This window comes from Pteropus medius, unplaced genomic scaffold (genome assembly GCF_902729225.1).
Source record: "Pteropus medius unplaced genomic scaffold, Ma_sr-lr_union100, whole genome shotgun sequence".
NCBI lineage: Eukaryota > Metazoa > Chordata > Mammalia > Chiroptera > Pteropodidae > Pteropus > Pteropus medius.
In genome coordinates, this window is record NW_024346667.1 from 27,145,530 (window position 1) to 27,166,043 (window position 20,514).

Here is a 20,514-nt window from a genome sequence, read left to right on the forward strand (position 1 = left end):
TAAAAAAATCAATTAAAATGATGATCAAACCATTCAGCACGTTATATTGGCAAATCATTATTTAATGAAAATTAGGCATTCACGAGTCAAGTAGGGTACTTGGTCATTGAGTTGGAATGTCATATTTTCTATGTGACTTGTGTTTTCCACTGTGTACTTTCTATAGCTCAAGTACTAGTTATACTCAAAAATTGCTATAGTGATTTAATTCTCAAAGAACATGTTAGGAAGATATTTTACTATGTATAATTTAGAAATTTATCATTTCTCGACCTTAAAATTATTTTATTAGTGATGGAATTCTATTTTTAAAGAATGCAATAAATTTGGATTTCGATTACTTTATTCTAAAGATGATGTCATAAAGCAAGCAGTTCCCAGGTAAGGAATTTGGAACTGTTAAACCACTGAAGTCATCCCTTTTTCTCATTTTATACTCGTTTTATACTCATGTCTATTCCAACTCATTCTTTTGGCACATATTTGTCTATATCACAATTCATCAACATCTGTTTCTAAATGTAGAATCAAGAGAAAGATAAAAAAATCAAATTAACCCCTCCTTTAAAAAATATACTTGGTAAAAAATAAAGAAGAATGCATAAATGAATTACTTATACTTGGATTCATTTTTAAATTATGCTTTTTTGAAAAGACCAAATTTTATTATTAAAAACTAAATGTTAAAAATTTTTTAAATTATTTTCTTCTCAGGTATATATACACATATATACATATACATATATACTCATACATATATATTCAAATATAATAAGTATTGAAATACTTATTGTGTCTGGAATTGAATTGAGGTTTTGATAGAAATACTCCTATAAATTTGGTCTAAAATGACTCTTAAGGAGTTATAAAAATTTATTTTTAGGTCAGTGCTTAGGATTTAATTTTTTATAGAAACATGTAACAAATGGGGATTTGGGTCCTGGTTCAGCAAGGCAGCTCTTGTATGCTGCTGAAGTACGTTATTTAGAATTAAACTGTGTTTTGATTCTTTGGAACACAGGAAGTACTGGAAAGTGGAGAAAATAATTTATTCTTTTTATCCTTGATAGCTGATGAATCTGTACCAAAGTTTAAAATATGTATTTCTCCTCATTCTGTAGTTATTTTACATGTTTAAATTGCTTTTTTTCCCCATAAACTATCTGCTATTACTGCCTGCAGTCCAATGCTCAACCCCCCTGCCGCCTTGGTGTTGCATGCCAGCCAGCCTTGACCTATTATTTTGTCTAATTGTTTTAAGATTATTCTATTCAGTTTTCCTAATAAACTTGTATTTCTATAGTGAAAGTAACCATATATAACTGTCAGAATTGATCCAATTAACATTATTTTATTGCTTTGATTTTTAAGAGGATGTTCACTAACTCATACATATATTTAAATCACTGAATTTCAGGAGAAAATATTTGGCACACTTCTCAACACTTCTCAGTCATCACCTCCAAAGTATTCGAAGTTTCTCTCTCTTTCTCTACTGGTGAAAAACACACAGCATACAATTTACCATCTTAACCATTTTTATATGTACACCCTCAGCAGTGTTTAGTACATTTGCAGGGTTGTGAGACAGATATCCAGAACTTATTCATCATGCGAAGCTGAAACCCTATGCCCGTTAAGCAACTGCTCATCCTCTCCTCCCTGCAGTCCCTGATACCATTGTTCCACTTGCTGTTTCTATGAATTTGGCTACTTTAGACACCTCATTAAGTGGAATCATACAGTATTTGTTTTTCTCTTACTGTCTTATTTTCTCTTATTTCACTTGGCACAAGTACTCAAGGTTCATCCATGTAGTCTAGCATGTGACAGGGTTTTTCTTTTCCTTTTTAAGGCTCAATAATATTTTATTGTATGTATATGACATAATTTTTATCCATCTTTCAAAATTTTTTAGCTATTTGAAGTCCTGTGAGATTCCATATTTATTTTAGGACTATTGTATTTCTATTTCTGCAATCTATCCCGTTGGAGTTGTGTTGAATCTGTAGATCATTTTGAGTCTATGGAGTTCTTAACAAATTAAGTCATCCAATTCATAAACATGGAATGTCTTCTATTTATTTATGTCTTCTTTAATTTCTTTCAGCAGTGTATTATAGCATGTAGCGTACAAGTCTTTCACATTCTTAGTTTGGTTTATTCTTAAGTATTTTATTCTTTTTGGTGCTATTTCAAATGTAATTTTTTTAAAATTTTCTCTTTGGATTGTTCATCATTATATAGAAATACAACTTTTTTTTGTATGTTGATTTTGAATTTTTAAACTGTGCTGAATTTGTTCATTAGGTCTGATAGCTCTTTTGGTAGACTCTTTAGGGTTTTCTGCATATAAAATCTTGCAAACAGATAATTTTACTTATTTCTTTCCAATTTGGATGCCTTTTACTTCTTTTTCTTTCCTAATTGGTCTGGCTAGAACTTCCAATACTGTGTTGAATAGAAGTGATAAGAGCAAGCAGTCTTGCCTTACTCTTGATCTTAGATGAAAAGCTTTCAGTTTTTCACCATTAAATATGATGTTAGCTGTAGGCTTTTCACATATGGTCTTTATTATGTTGAGTTAGTTCTTGTCTATTCCTCGTTTTTTGAGTACTTTCATTATGAAAGTGTGTCGAGTTTTGTCAAATGCTTTTTCTGCATCAATTAGTTGAGCACGTGGTTTTGTCCTTCATTCTGTTAATGTAAATATTTGAAGTTTTACAGTTTCTTCTATTCTAGACCTATGGAGTCTATAAAACTTTTAGTCATTTTCATAAATATAGCTCATCAGCAGATTTAGGGACTTTTGGGAAGAATAGGGCTAGACATATAGGGCTTTCATATGTACACATAATATGTAATGTAGATGCTTGCTAACTGGGACTACCCATTTTTCATTAGTAAAAGAATTGTAAAATTTTATACTTTCTTAAAAAACATAGCTCACTCTCCTAATGTAGAACAAATGAAGATTAGTAATTGAAGCCCTCTGTGATATGTCCCTGGCTTATTGATCGTGCCTTACAGAGAGTGTTCAGGAAGAATCTGCATTGCTTAATGGCCTGGATGTCAACAGAGAGAATAGTTAACTTCCTGACCACAGAAAGAACAAAAGAATGGGTGACTGACCCCCTTCTGAATGAAAGGCAGGTTACCTCGGTAGACAGAATGAGTCGCAATTAATTATTCTATTGTCTGGCTTTGAATATGTACACTTTAAGATGTACTTGACCTTTTAAAATTGAATCTCTTTTGAAAACTGGGGAAAAAAACTTTTCAAAGACTACAAATCTGTTTTAAGAAATAGAAAATAGTGAATATTTTATTAGTACTAAATACTACAGAAATTATAACACTTCATCAGTTTGGATTTACTTACTTAATAATCTGTTAATTCATGCAGCATAGATGAGGGGTGGCGTTTGTCATTGTCACCCTTTGGCTCAACTTCCCTTTCAATTGCACTGGCTTAGCCTGAGTTGCATCTTATTAAGCTCTCACTTTTGACGGTCAGTTCTCCTAAGTCATTAGTTCTCTCTCCCTCCCTTCTCAGCTGGTACCCATATGGAGTTCTGTAGATATGTAGATTTTGCTTTAAAGAGTTCCATTCTCCATTTGAGTTATCTGGTTTTATATAAAGATCATTATCTTTACCAAGAAGCTAGGGAGGTTAGTCATGTATTACTTATAGATCCTGTCATTCTTCTGTTTATCATCTTCCAGATATTAACAGGTTTCCTCAGGCTAAAAGATAAATTTTCTGACACTCAGACGCTTTAGATAGGGGTCTTCCCATTTCTGGGCTGTTGCATTTCTTGTTGTTTCTCTCTGAGACTCTCTGCTCCCAGTTACCCATGTTGTCCTAACCTTCACTTTCTTCATGTTTGGTTGAAATGTCAACTTCCAAGTGAGTTTTTCTTTGATCACTCTATTTAAAAGTCCATCACTGGACAATCAATGTCTATCTTCTTTATTTTTCTTCATAGTATTTTCACTATCTCAGTTATCATTCTTCTGTTTAATGTCTTTCTCTCCCCATCAGAATCTGAGAATCACAAGAGGAGAAATTTTTGTGTCTTTTGTTTACTGCTATAAATCTAGACCTATAAACAATGTTTAGTAAATGTTTCTTGAAGGAAGGAATTATTAGAGCCAAAAATATTGTTCTTTTAACTTATAACTTAAATACACTTATTTATTTGAAACTTTTGGAAAGAGTGTCCCATCATTTATCCCAATTTAAAATATTTTTTTTTACAATTGTATTTTTTAATTTAAAATATTTTTATAGCAAGCTTCTCTCTTTTTGAAAATCCTCATATACACACTTCATCCTTCTCATTACTTGGAATAGCCTCCCAGTCCATCTAACTTTTAAGCACAGTACTTCCTTTAGAGCTATAAATGTAGATACTTATTGCAAAATTAGACTGTGTCCTCAGTGTACTATATTCAGAATTTTTAGTCATGCATATTAAGAAAAATATGAGTTTCTATTACGACTTGGGTACAAAACAACTCAGTATCTATACCGTAACATTATTAGGGTGTTGCTTAAAGGTTTTTTTGCTTATTAATTTTACTCTATATGTATGAAAATTTTATATTATATGTGTGTGTATCACAAAAATAATTTGTTTTAAAGTGTTTTATTAAAATCTGATACTCTTGTTTTTCCTTGTTCTTTTAACATATACTGTAATACTTGGAAGAAGTATTCTTAGAATTAATAGTTTAACTAAAACAATTAACATATACATACACATATGTGTATATTTCATTTGAATTTTATAATTTTAATAACCTCAAAAATGTTTATTGTAGGCTGTCTTAAAGAAAATATTTCTCTATAAGGGAGAACTGTTTAACAGCTTGGATATCTAAGCGGTTCTTAGATCTGCTTGAGAGACCAAAGCAAAAACCATGGGGTACTTGGTGGGGACTGTGTAGAATTCCAGATTTTTAAAATCATAGTATAAATTTCTAAGGAAAAAGTGATTATCATTTAATACACAATTTTTTTTTTTTTACTTTGATGAAAGTCTGGCACACTTTTTAAAGCTCAACACCGATGTATTTCCCCTTTGATTGACTCTAGTCTGAAAAAAATAATCTTATACTTCTAAGGAATATATTTGTCTTAATTTGTTGACTTATGTGTGTCTTGTTTCTAATTTTTTTCAGGGGGATGTTTCTGGATACTATCCTCCCCTCTCGTGATGATAATGGCATACGTCCAGCAATTGGTCAGAGAACTCGTTTAAGCAAAGGAGATATTGCACAGGCAAGAAAGCTGTATAGATGTCCAGGTATTGCACCATACGAAAACACAGAAGCGTAACTGTGCCAGAGTGTGCTCTTCCAGATGAATAAGCCATGGTTTGCTCAGCTGTTTACTTGTCTCTTTCCATGCTGGCAAGTGACGTATTCAGTTCAAAGTCAGTAATCATAAAATGAAATAGGAGAGAACTCTGGAACACCCACTGATATAATTAAAAACAAATTGCTAGAAATCAAATTTTAAGCACAGGGATAGTATGTTTTATTTCTTTTAATTTAATGAGCAAAGGAGCAGAAAACATGGTTGGTTGATAGTTGTTATTAAACAGTTGCACGATTTCATAGTCAAATGCTAAAAGTGGTCAACATAAAAAGAATGGAGTCTGAATGATCTTTTTTGTAAGTACCATTATTAATGGTATACAAATTGAAGTTTTATTATTGGAATTTATAACTTTGTTATAAAAAATCCGTTCTAACCATGTTGCTAGTGAGCTCCTGTATGTTTTGGTACTGGATAAAGTTGTGAAAAAGAGGTTAATGGAAAGTCTTAATAATAAATTTCAAAGGGAATATCAGTGCCTTATTGGTCCCAGAATAAAAAGTCTGCTTCCAAATTGGAAATGGTGCATACATCATGTCCTGTACACTCAAAATTCATTGAAACATCTTATATCAAAGAAGCATGTTTAACTTTAACACAACTTTTCCCAAACTTTTTGTCCATGTATGTGTATGTAAAATACACATGCATGCGTGTTATTAATTTTTTTAATTTAAGTTTTCATAAGAAGGGTAAATTTATAAGTAAATGGCACCACAGTGACAAAAGACATGAGTGATCCTTGGCTAATTTCTGGCAGTACTGGATGAACTATGCTTTTTAAATTTCAAAGTATAAAATTTTGGGAACGATTATATGATTAATAGCAATTAAATAAATGGACATACCAACCCATTTTGATTCTCTCTCTGAATATGTTTGTACGTACGTTAGATTTAAAAAGACACTAGAGATGGATTTACACACTGAAAGTCAGTCAGCAGGAATCAAAAAATAATCTCATTTATGACACTGCAATTTAATTTTCAACTGATGGCTCTTGAATCTTTTAGTTATTAACAGGAAAATAGTAAGTATAGTTTTCACTTGAGACTTTAATTATGTAAATAGATAAATGGGCTATTTTCTTACTTGAAATATAATAATACGTGCATTGCTTTGTTTAATATGATAAAACCACATTCAAGAAGGCACTATCATTAATGAGAAAGATATCTTGTTTCCAAAGCAGTACAAAAAGCAAGTCTTTGTATTGCAGCTTATAAATTGCATGGCATAAGGGAGAGCTGAAACGTATGTTTATATTTTAAAAATAAAGAATATATCAACTTTTAGTTCCCAAAAGTCTTTGAGAATGACTTTTTCCTCTCTTGGACTTCTTAATGTTCACCAATCAACTCCCACTCTTTCTCTCTCTTCTGTCCTTTTCTCTGTCCCTCTTAGTCACTGAGCCCACACCTCTGCCACCCCCTCTCCCTTCCTCCATTCCTCACTCCCTCCCTCTGCCCCGGGCTGTTTGCTCTAAGCCTTCCATGTGGTTATGTATTTAAGTTTCTCCATTCTTTCTCAATGGGTAGCACTAATGATGTGGGTGTAAATATACTTGCCATAGGCAAAATCAAGTTCAGCTACACCTATGCAGTAGCTTTAACAGTAACTCCAAGTGCATCAATAGAATAGTGGTTAAGATCCATAACTATAGGTAGAAGTCTGAATAGGAGGACTGATCTGCGAATCATCTAAGAAGAAAGTAAGAGTTTATGAAGGGAGATCTGCTTGTCTTGTTTTTTATACTGAGAAGAAGGGTTATAAAACTGCATATGGAGTTTGTCTTACTGTTTTGTTAGAAATTGCTGGTGAGTAGAACCAGTCAAAGGTATTTGGCTACCTTTTACTTCAACTTTTTCTCTGTATCAGTTTAATGTTAAAAGTTCTATTATTTCTGCATTTTATAGAGCTATTCCTTAGAGTTTAATCTTGAAAGGAATACCAGCCGGGTTTATACTTAGATATCCAAGGTTGTGGCTTTTATGGTCTGTGATAAGTGGGGCTCTGAGTCCAAGAGGGCAAGTTTCTAATAAACAGGTCACAATAGGCAGGCTGCAAATACTGTTGCTTTTCCTTTAGTAACATAAAAAAATATGTTTTTATCTATGAGAAGAGGAACAGCATTACAAATATATGTATTTTTAATTTTCTTAAAACAATATAAACTGTCAATTTTATGGGACTTTCAAGCTTATAAATAACTTGTAATCCATTTTTATATTTATCTACTTATATATGCTAAAAATATAAATTAGGCTTATATGTGAAAGCTCAATTACTTATTATGTAGTCCATGCATACTCATCATGAAAAAAAAAGCTCCATACAGGAAGAAAGGTGTGTTATTAAGGTGATGGAATGAGGATGTTTCTTTTAGTTTAGAATTGTTTTAATTGCCATTTCTTGCTCTTACTTTAGAAGCAGGCAAGAAAAATCCCCTTGCGCGTTGCTGTGTAAATAAAGACTATGATCCTTTACAGCCCTGGCACTCTATTGATGGACGACAGTCATCCATTGTCAGACCGCATAGGTCCAGAAAGGAAAGAGAAGGGGAACAGAGAGCTACTCGACACTGGAACTGAATAAGTTTCTGGACACTCTTGCCCTAAAGGCCAGTCTTGTGTCCTTTTGACAGCTTCTAAGCTTTTCTAGAGTTAAGGCCTCTTAATGGACAGTAGCTAATGCTACTTGCCTGTCACAGTAATCCCTTGCATCCTACATACTTTCAGGACAAAAGATATTCACATGGGAGCATGGAATGGCTCATTGTTACAACCATTTATTTCCTCTTTATCCCAGTAATTTGCAGTTTACTTGTGAATGAGAACCTTCCTAGGGTGTATGAGTTGTAGTGTGTCTTCTTCTCTTCATAAGTGACTAATTTGTTCTCTTGTTCTCTTTGCTTTTAGCAGGGCCTTCTTTTTCTTGTGACTTTCATTTTCTAAATATATTTTCCTCTACCTTGATCTAATCTGAGGATTACTGTCCCTTTTTATTTCTAAGCTGCTTAATTTAACTCTTAATAATCTCTGGTCTTTATTTGCATTTTCTCTTAATTTAGTTCTGTAGCCCAATGAATTTATTGCTTCTAGCTACTTAGGACTTATACCAACTATCACTCTAATATTCCCTCAGTCTTTCTTAATTAAATATGTCAAGCAACAGTAAAATTAGGAAGAATATAAAATAAATTGATATTGTAAAATAAAGAGGCTTCTGAGAATTAGAATTATCCTTTCATGTAAGTGTTAGGTGTTGATTTTCTGTTTAGTGACAGATAAAAGTCTAAGTTTATTCTTTTATATGTGCATATCTAGTTTTCTCAACTCCATCTATCGAAGAGACTATCCTTTCCCCATTGTGTAGTTGTGGCACCCCGGTTGAATATCATTTTACTATATATGAGTGGGTTTATTTTTGGCCCTTTATTCTTATCTATTGGTCTATATGTCAATATCATACTGTTTTAGTCACTGTAGATTTGTAATATATTTTGAAGTCAAGAAGTATGAGGCTTCTAGCTTTGTTCTTTTCAAGATTGTTTTGGCTATTCGGAGTTTATAGTTCTATATGAACTTTAGGACTTTTTTCTCCCTTTCTGTAAAAATGCCATTGAGATTTTGATAGGGATTGCATTAAATCTGTAGATTGCATTGGCTAGTATGGGAATTTTAGCAATATTAAGTTTTCTAATCCATGAACACAGGATGTCTTTCTATTGTTTTGTGTCTTCCTTAGTTTCTTTCAGCAATGTTTTATAGTTTTCAAACTACAGTGTACAAGTATTTTGCTTCATTGGTTAAGTTATTCCTAGACATTTAATTCTTTTTGGTGCTGTTATAAATAGAATTGTTTTCTTTATTACCTTTTCAGATTATTTACTGTTAGTGTATGGAAATACAACTGATTTTTGTATGTTGATTTTGTATCCTGCAATTTTGCTGACTTTATTAGTTCTAACAGTTTTCTGCATGTGGGTGTATGTGTAATCTTTATGGTTTTATACATATAAGATCATGTCATCTGCCTAAAAAGATATAAATTTAACCTTGGAATTGTATTTTGGAGTAATTTTGATTAGGACAGTGACGATAATAGTTTTCCTTTGTATGCTTTTATGCCTTTTTTCCTGAATATGACTTCATTTTGTAATTCAAAGGAACATTCTAACAATTAAGACACAATCTTTCTACCTTTGGAAGAGGTAACCCTTTGGAAGGGTTAAAAAGAGGACTGAGGACATCATAATATTTGACCCCTACAAAGTAACTTTATAAAGTTCATATCAATAAGATAGACACTTTATAAAAGAGAAAACTGAGGTCGAAGCTTTTGAGATTTACTTGTATGACATAATTAATAAGTAGTACATGACTGTTTTCACATCAACATACATTGCTGAGTAAATGGACAGACTACACATTTTAATTTAGTAGTGCCACACTTTCTTTGCTCATTTTTCTTTAATTTTTTAAATAATAAAGTTTGCATTTTATATTTGAGCATTAAATATAAAATGTTATATTTGAGCATTAATGTTTAGGAAAGTTGATGAAAATCTTCTGTAGTAGGAATACATAGCCTGGGACAACCACACTTACTGAGGAAAATAGATTACAACTTGACTATAGTTATTTGTATTTCTTACATTATAAGCAGGTGCTATATAATAGATTTAATAAATTTTTGAATTATGTGCTATATTCTTTTTTTCATTTTAGAGAGTTTTTTGTTTTCTTTTTATCAGGGCATTATTATTTTTTTACATTTGGAGATTCAATATATTTAATTGTTTTAATTGCACTTTAGAAAAGACAGTACCAGCATTCCATATGGCTTAGTGGAGTTTTCAATCATTACAGAATTTATTTTTAAACTGCCTTGAATTATAGTTCTTTTTATTGAAACTCACTCAAGTGCAAAATGACATCTAGCATTTAAACTGATTTTAGTTAGAAGAAGCACATTGTCTGCATTAATAAATCTTAAATTTTTTTTATTTTTCTAAGGGTTCTTTTAATGTTATATTTATCAAGTGCTCTTAGATGATTCATGAAAAGTGCTGAATTATGTATTTTTGACCTTGAACATTTTCATTTTGTTTTAAAGTTGTTTTTATCTGCCTCTTCATCAGACTAAACATTACTTACTCTTACTTTAAATTTATTTTGTTGTGCAAACATAATATCTATGTTTTTAACTAAATATATACATTATATCAGACTGCTTTTATAGTTCTAGTTTGTGTTTTCAAAGTCATCATCTTTCTTTCGTTATTTAACTCAAGATATACAGAACTCTTTATGATTTATTGAGGATTTGATGAGACAAGAGTTCACCTGCTGGTAGCTAGCTATGGCTCAATAATATGGTAATATCTCAGGTTTTATTTCATTCTCCTTCAGAGGGAAGGAACTGTTCTTTCAAATTGTTGAGTAAAAGGTTTAAAGATGACTGGCTGCAGTGAAGGGGAGATTCTTGAATTAAGGATACTTAAAGTATCCTAGGTTTATGTGGCTCATACCATGTCTTGCAAATTCAGCAGGAATGGTTCTGACCACTAATCTTGGCTGAACCAATGAGCTAATTACATTCTGCCTCTGCCTTTGTTGAAATGGCCCTAGAGATATCAATCATACAGATCTTAGGGCTATGAAGCTGATAAGTTGCTATTTCAGATGACTGGTAATTAATTCCAAAAAATTAGACAGGCTTAGTAAGAGAAAAATATAATTGCTTTTTCAGAGATTTCTGCTTATGATCAGCAGAAAAAAGAGAGTAAATAAATGTCTACATCCTGTTGGAAAATTCAAGTCTTCTATGACGATTTTATCTTTCAATTTTGGGTGCTTATTTTGAGAAAAATTTTCCTTGTGTATGACATTTTGCTGCTACTCTTATTAGTTATTTCTTATCATTCAAGATTTTTTCCCAACTTTCATATGGAATTCACTATTGAACTTAGCCTCAATTTACATTGAATATGTTAATGGAATGTTTCATGTGATCCTAGAACCACATCAACTATTTATCCACTGGCCTGAATTGAAATATGAGTCACTTACAGATTGGCTACTGGCTCCTTGAGAAATGAATGGCAAAGGTTTCCGTGAGGAAGAACTTTATGCATGCCACATTATTTATCTCATAATTTTGTATAAGTATACTGAAATTCTGGTAAGAGAGGCATAGAAAGAAATTACTTAGAAAGGAAAAATCTTTTATAAAACACAAATATATATTCTTGTCTAACACCAGAAGACTCAAGGTTTTAATTATGATCACACAACTTTCACAAAAATTAAAGAATAGTCTTATTTTTTTTTTAGGAAACATAGATGTCATCTTTTTTTTAAAATCAAATGTATGATTTTTTTTTTTTCAGCATGTGGAGAAACCCTACAAGAATCCAACGGCAACCTTTCCTCTCCAGGATTTCCAAATGGCTACCCTTCTTATACACACTGCATTTGGAGAGTTTCTGTGACCCCAGGGGAGAAGGTAGTTTATAATATCAAGAGTTCTCTTTCAGTCTCATATAAGTATAAAGGTTCATCTTTCAAATATAACTTGCTTTATTTTTTATTCTTGTTAGGTTCATCAAATAAGAGACTATATAGCATAGAAAATTTATAATGGAAATTGCTCAAACTCTAGGAATTTTTTGAAAGATGTAATTTTTAAAAAATAATGGTAAATGCTCTAAAGGGTTGAAATAATACAAATTATGTTCTCAGACACAATGAAAGTAAGTTAAAAATCAGTATCAGAAAGATAACTAGAAAAATCACACATATTTAAATAAGAAATATATATCAAATATCCAATTCAGCCAAGAAGAAATTATAACAAAAATGTGAAATTATTTTCAACTGTAATTTAATAGAAATACTGAATATCAAGCCTATAAGATGCAACTTGAGCAATATTTAGAAGGAAATGCACAGACTTAAATGCTTATATTAGGTAATAAGAAATACCCAAGACTAATGAGGTAGACAGCCATTTATAGAGGCTAGAAAAATAAGCAATTAAATAAATGAAAAGGTACATAAAGAAGGAAGTAATAAATAAAAGATAAAATTAATAACATAAAAATAACACGGTATAAAGTATGAACAAAGTTGGTACTTTGAAACAACTTAGAAAAATAGGTAAATGGATGAAAGGGAGTAAAAAGAATAATAAAGAAAGCACAGTTATATAATGTTTAGAATAAAAAGATTCTTATAATCATAGATGCTTTAGATATCAAAATGAGAATAAAATAATATTTTAACATTACATCAATAGCTTTAAAAATGTAGATAAAATGGGCGAATTACTATAAAATATTACTTACTAAATTCTTACTCAAGAAGAAATAAAAAGTTTGAATACACCTATAACCACTAAAGAAGTTGAATTATTGTTTAATTAAATTATTAGATTTTTTTCAACAATAAAAATTCACACTCCGATGCTTAATCAGTGAGTTTTACCTAACAACAAAATAAGAAATAAGTATAATCCTATATAACCTCTTGCAGGGAATAAAAAGGAAGATACGCTCTTCTATATGTATGGCTAGCAAAACACTGATAGCCATCCTGACAAGAATAGTGTAATAAATGAAAATTTTAACCAAGATTCACACTTGAATTTGGATGTAAAATTCCTCCCAAATTACCAAACCAAATGGAGATATACATGTACGTATATGCATGTGTGTATGTATATATATGCTATAGTATTTATATATGTTCCAAACGCAGATGTATATACATGTGTATGTATATACATGTATTATATATTATTTATATGTTTGTATATATGTATAAATTTATATGTATGTGCATATGTATACAAACACCATTAGATGAGTATCTCAGTCAAATCAAGAAAAAAATCTATTAATGATTTAGCAACAAATCCTGAGCAAACTAGAAATAGAATACTTTTTTAATCTTATAAAGAGAATTAACAAAGACTATTCCAAATACCATTATTTTTTGAGGAATTTCTAAAAGTATTTCCTTTGAGATAGTATGTCCACCACACCACTTTTTCAACAGTCTGGTGAAAGTCATAGCACATTAAGACAAGAAAACAAAATTAAACATATAAGGATTAAAAAGGAAGACATGAGATTCCTCTTTTAGTTTGGTTATAGAATTTAAACTTATTAAGAAATGAAATTATAGAGTCTATTAATTTCTGGATTCTGTCTAGAATGCTAACCTTTCAAGACCAACATTGTATTGATATTAATCTTTATTTTCTACTAGTTATTAAAAAAATTTTATCATTTGCCTATGACTAATGCATCTGTAATGATTCAGATATACTTTGAATTTTGGTGGGAATGCAATTGCAGTTAAAGTTTGATGTTCTTGATAACTGAATGTTGTTAAGAAAAATCATGGGTATGGAGCTGTGCAGGATGTCACAATGCTCACAATGAAAAGAGAATGAAACACTTGTGTAATAACAAATAGATTTTGCAAATAAAAAAATTTACATTTTTATGTACATTTTACAAGTGACTTAGAATAGATTTTACAAATGACTTGGGATACATGAATGCATACATATATATAGTTATTTTTAATTTAAGACATATGTCTGTTGTAATATAGTTATAAGTGTTCAATTTCTGTTTAGATTCTTTGAGTAAGCCCCTGGAAAACATTATGAAAATCATTCTAAAAAAATGCTGAAGAGCAAAATATAAAAGATATAAAACTTCAGAACAAATTTAAAACTACACATGATTTTTGAAAAGAAAACGTAGAATATAAAAGTTATGGAACAAGGGTAAATCAAATTAAATCGGCTCATAAGAGCCAGATAATATCTGAAAAAAAATTGTTCCTCCTTGCCAATTGTAGTACCCATATCATTAGCAGTCATAGTAATTCAATTTTTTGTATGATTACCAATAAAACAGTATTTTCCAAAATGATGCAAATAGGAAGAAATCAACAAAACTATTATCTTTCCTATTATGTTTCTTAATATTGTGTGTGATGATGAGTGAATAAATTGTATTGTTCTAAGTGACCAAAGAACAATATTAACTTATCTTTTTATTCTTGTGTTTTTTTGTGCTTGTTTTTGTTTTTAAATTTAATGGGGTGACATTGATTAATTTGCTTATATAAGTTTCAGGTGTACAATTCTGTAATATACCCTCTGTATATTACATTGTGTGCTCCTCACCTAAAGTTTAGTCTATTTCTATTACCATATATTTGACCCCCTTTACCCTCCAACTTCCCTCCATCTCTCTTCCCCTCTGGGAATCACTGTACTGTTTGTGTCTGTGAATTTTGTTTTTGGTTTATTTGTTGCTTTCTGTTTTACATCCCACATATGAGTGAAATATGGTTCTCGTCGTTTTTCATCTGACTTATTTCGCTTAGCATGATACTCTCAAGATCCATTCATGTTGTTGCAAATGGCAGTATTTCACTTTTTCTTATGGCTGAATAATATTCCATTTTATTTATGTACCATATCTTCTTTATCCAGTTATCCATCAAAGGACACAGTTTGTTTTCATGCCTTGGCTACTGTGAATAATGCTGCAATGAACATAGGAGTACATATATCTTTATGGATAAAAGTTTTCAAATTTTGGGGGTAGATACCCAGAAGAGGGATTACTGGGTATTTGTATTCTTAACCTTTTGAAGAACCTCCATACTGTTTTCTATAGTGGCTGAACCAATTTATATTCCCACCTTCAGTGCATGAGGGTTCTTTTTTCTCCACATCCTCTCAAATATTTGTTATTTCTTGTCTTGTTGACAATAGCCATTCTAACTGGCGTGATGTGGTACCATTCTTGTGCTTTTATTATTTTATTTCTTTTAATATTTTGTTTTATTCGGCTCTTCTTAGGTTGGAAGTTTAGCTTGTTAATTTCAAGTGCCTGTTCTTTTCCAATACAAACATTTGTCTACAAATTTTCTGCTAAAAACTACTTTATCTGAATTTTACTGGCTTGACATATAGTATTTTTGTTATTTTTCATTTCTAATTTTTTTGTCTTTTATTATTTTTTCTCAACCCACATATTTTTCAGTAACATGCACTTTTCTTATTTGTAAACATATGACATTTTCCCAATATTCCTTTTCTTATTTTTTTCTCCTTTAGTCAGTTTTTGGTGAGAGACCATAGTTTTTATGTCAATCCAAAATAGCTTGAGGTTGGCAGTATGACCCTGAAAGCATCAATATTGTAAAAATTAATCTTTGCTTCAAAATATATTTTGTGCAATGGTTGGATGCAAAGGTCTATATGTTTATATTAGTCTTTTATTTATTTAAATACATTAAAATATAGCTAGCATACAATATTGTATTAGTTTCAGCACATTAGTCTTTATAATTGTGTTTTTTATATATTCTCTATATTATTGTTTTTGACTCTTTCATCTATCAAATAGAAAGATATATTAATATTTATCCCTATTTAGTAGGTTTATTAATTGCTCTTTAAAGTTTTTAAATATATTTTGTGTTGTATTACATGTCATATGCATATATGTTTATAACATTACATTTTCCTGATAAACCGTTATCATTATATAGTGAATCTTTTTTATTGCTAGTCATGGTTTAAGTTAAAACTCTGTTTTTTCTGATATTAAAAAAGATATACTTTTAAATTAATATTTTTGCCTATTATGTCTTTGTCTTGCTTTAGATATTCAATCATTATATGATCTAGTGTCTCAGGTATGTCCCTTTATACAGCAAACAGTTTAGTTTTATTATTTTTCCAATTTAATCCATGGAAATGGAAATTTTGCCTTTAAGGAGAATGCTATTTGCAGTTACATTTATTGTGATTACCAATGCATTATTACCTCTTACTTGCATTCCAAACTTTCCACTTTTATTTTACCTTCTGCCTTCATATGTATTAAATTATAGCTTTATTTTCCCTCATTTAATTTTTTTTCTCTCTACTTGTTTGAAAGTTTTAAATACATATTCTATTATTTGGTATCTTTTTTCTACCAGCTTACTTTCTTAGAGGAGTCATGTTTAATTAACATCTTTATCCTCTTTCAAAACCATAAAACGATCCTAAAAAATTCTAATTCACATTATTTTGTTTGATATATGCATATATGAAAAACTGCTAAATTAATAAAGATAAACATCACATTAGAAAATGACTAAGGAAGTAGAATATTTAAGTAGCAATGCATATAGATATTTAATCAATATATGATATTGTTTACTCTCACTCTTTTTCAAAGAAATGCTATTTGAACTAACAAAAATGTGTTGTATTTCACCTATCAAATTGACAAAGAAGGAACAGAATGATAATATCAAATGATAGTGAGGTTACACAGCTCCTGGAAGTAAAAATTGAAATAACCTTTCTGAAGGACTTTGGTAATCTATAACACATTTTGAAAAATGTGATTACACTTTAACACAAAATTTCTCTTAGAGCAATTATCTGAGTATGTGCAAAGATAATCACTTACAATAAGGAAATATTAAAACAAAATAAAATTTGCAAACCCAAAGAAATTAATTGATTTTTTTTAAGACTAAATATTCTATTTTACAAAAACATGCAGAATGAGCAATGTAAAAGAGAAAGGCTTATTCGATAATTTCTTTATCAAATTATATTTATTAAGAAGAAATAAAGCATGGTAAATGTCACTAAATTTATCTCTTTGAAGATAATCACATTAGTTATTATCTAAAAATCATAGCTCCTTTGTTACAAATGTTTATCTATCTATCTATCTATCTATCTATCTATTATTTATTTATTTATTTATTTATTTATTTATGGGGAATAACAGACTGTATATCTGCCTTGCCAAATTTTCTGTGATGAAGAAGAATTTTTTTTAAAGACTGTGTTTCCTGGCACTAGAGGATTATGTTGACAATATTTTGGGAAATTTAAAAATCATAAGCATGAAAAGATCTAATTTTTAAAATACATATGTTAGAGACAGTATCGAGGAAGACTATATACCCAACCAATGTTTATTTCCCCCTTATGGATTTATATATAGGTTTTATTTCCTCTTCTTCCTTTTATTTTTTATAATAAGCATATATTATGTTATGGAGGGAAAATATCATGAAAAAATAAGATATGGCACAACATGTTAATGCTACAGAACTATACGTTTAAAATGGTTAAAATGGTAAATTTTATGTTATGTGTATTTTATTTTACCACAATGAAAAAAAAATGAGATTGTCCATGCACGTGTATGTCTGCCTAGGATTGAGCCTGCCAAGATAGAGACAGATTCCTGTCCAGTCTAAGGTCGTGCTTGATGCTGAGCAGTGCATGCTGGTAACAGTCCAGGATGCACACCTGAGAATGCAGCTGTTTTGAGCTGACAAAAGCATATGATATCGATTCTTTCATCTCTCAGAACTGATTGATCTTTTAACAAGGGTAGACTGCTTGTGTCTTGAATATGGTTAATACTTTTTCTTTTCCTATATAAGCAATTTAAAAGCTATTCATTTGACTACTTTCATTTTGCAAAAAGTTTCCTGTTAACCACTCATCTAATGGTTTTCACATATGGGATCAATTTACAATATAATGTTTATATTGCCAAAGGTACTGCTTAAATGTAACAATTACTCTATAGATAAATCTTTGATTCCATTAAAATGTGTCTCCTGGTGTGTGAAAGAAGTCTCTGCTATCAGGAGTCTTATACATATGTAGGAAAGGCAAGGCTAAGTAGGATAATAGGCAAGCTCTGAAAAATAATTGAAGAAAGCAAGATACAACTTGTCATGGATTTGCAGAGATGAGAGAGCTCAGATCTTGTTGGAGCTATTGCAGTTAATTCGCAGAAGCATGGAGAGCACTGACAGTAGAAAAGGAAGGAGAACATTTTTAGGGGCATTGCAGAGTATCATCTATAGAATTTTGCAATCAATAGATAGAGTAGAGTGGGGATTCAGGAAAGGGAGGTATAAAAAATGTTCCTGTGAGGAGTAGTTGTCAATGACAAATCAAAATTTTTAAATCCAGATGTTATCATATAAATCTAAGTAGAAAAATTATTTTCATAGCATAATCCAGCTCCTGTTTTTCACCTGTCATGTAATATATTCCTGACGGATTAGGGATCTACCTGAGTCACACAATTAGTCTGTTGTAAGGCAGAGATTTGAAACAAAGCACGTGTTTTCCTGTTTATTCTTTTTTAGATTTTAAGGTAAGAATCTTTTATTTTGAGATGCTGATTTTTCTGTGAAACTTTAAAATTAAGCTGATATTTTTGTTTCCCAGCATAGTTGGATTAAGTAAAATAGATTCATACTTGTATTTATTTCATAACTGTTTTCAGCATTTATATTGTGAGAGATGCCTGAATATGGACCATGAAAATAGTAATATTACTATTTTCAGATTACCTTAGTGTTTTTCTACATATTATCCATTTAAATCCTTCTGATTTAATTCTGCTGACATCAGCATGATATGATATGATGACCTCTATTTTATGGTAAGAAGATTCATTCAAGCTCAGAAAGTTTAAGTAAACTGACAAACTGAGAAGCTAGAACTTTAACCTGTTTTCTGACTCCCAATCATAAACAGCTTCTAGTTGCAGAAAAAGATGCAAATTTTTCCCTTTAGTATGATACAATTCAGAGCTGAAAAACTTTAATGACCCAGGAGTTGGCAAATTTTTCTGGAAAGGATATACAGTAAATATTTTTAGCTTTGCAGGCTATACAGTCTGTTTCAAATACTCAGTTCTATTATTGTTTCTCAAAAGCAGTCCTAGACAATATGTAAAGGAATAGTTCCAAAAAAATTTTCTCTATAAAAACTGACTACAGGCTGGATTTGGCCCATGGAGTATCGTTTACTGAGCCCCGTTCTTCTAGCCCCTAGTACCTCCAAGAAGAAAACTGTAGCCTCCTGGGAGAGTTTATGAGGCTTATCCAAGCTTCTTCTGGCTGGAGCCCAGAAATCTATTTAATTTATTGCTTTTGATTCTGATATCTTTCTAAAGAGCTATTTAATAATATTAGCCTAATTGACAGGTCTGTACTGTCTTCTCCATCCTCAGCACCATAAGGTATAAGTGCTATTCCAGTTGATCTTTCTGTGTTGCTCGTGGAATTAATCTCGGTAGTCAGAAATGTCTTCATTGTGCAGACGGAAAGTTCATTGATTATCTTTCTCTGGAGACTTGCAGACATCTGGTCCCTAGACTGTCGATCTGCCTTTCTTCAAGATCCTCAGTGCAGCATTGTAAAACAGAGTCTTTAATAAGCAGACTCTATCACAATGATATCAGTTTAACTTTGCAGAATAACAACTAAGACTCCTAAATGATCACAGGAAATCTTAGAATTGTTCCTATTCCTTGTATCTCCCTCAATCTCATGTTTCAGGGGAGTTGTGGTAATCTTAAACTGATAAATGGTAATACTTATCATAAGAAAGAAAACATTTATATATTAAGGAAGTTTTTATTTTGCTGTTCTTAGAAAAAAAGATGCAGCATATTTACATAAAATAGCATAATATAAAACAACCAAGTAGTTTCCAAGTGCTTATAATTTGTAATTCAAGCATGAATTCTAATAGCAACCTTAGTCAAAGGCCAGCATCTTACTTCTGCATCAGAGCGCTAAGATTTAATTTTAGAAAACCTATCTTTATTACATTTTCTGCTTCTAAAGAACTCTGTGTTTTATATTAAAGTAGGCCAGTTTTGTTACTCCACAGTGCTTGGTGTTTAAAATAGAAGATTAAAAACAAGATAGGAAACTTTGCTGTTTAGAGTTATTGCCCTTCCAAACGTGTGTGTGTGTGTGTGTGGTATTGACACTTGTGTGTGTTCCAAACTTCCAATATTAACTCTTTGTTAGCAATCCAAACACATTGTTTTAATTTTGAATAAAATATGGTGATGTGTACATACTTTCAATTTAGCTGATTTTTTTTCCTTATCCAGGAGGAAGTTGAAACTATTTACACACCATTAGAAAACTCCCCTTTAAATCCCAAAGGGAAGCCACATAATGAGCCTTGGGGTCTACTGTTTGTGTCTGTATTGTAGCTGGGCCGTCTCTGCTGTAATAAATGAATTCTTGTCT

At 30.9% G+C, this 20,514-nt stretch overlaps 1 protein-coding gene across 4 annotated transcripts in view; it reads left to right on the top strand.

Moving 5' to 3' along the window:
- TLL1 (tolloid like 1) overlaps positions 1-20,514 on the top strand; it is a 165,874-nt gene that overhangs the window by 91,481 nt on the left and 53,879 nt on the right. For all 4 annotated transcript variants that reach the window (XM_039876316.1, XM_039876317.1, XM_039876318.1 and 1 more), the window contains 2 exons: positions 5,188-5,312; positions 11,781-11,896. In XM_039876316.1, the coding sequence (XP_039732250.1) occupies positions 5,188-5,312; positions 11,781-11,896 (241 nt within the window). The remainder of the gene's footprint in view (positions 1-5,187; positions 5,313-11,780; positions 11,897-20,514) is intronic.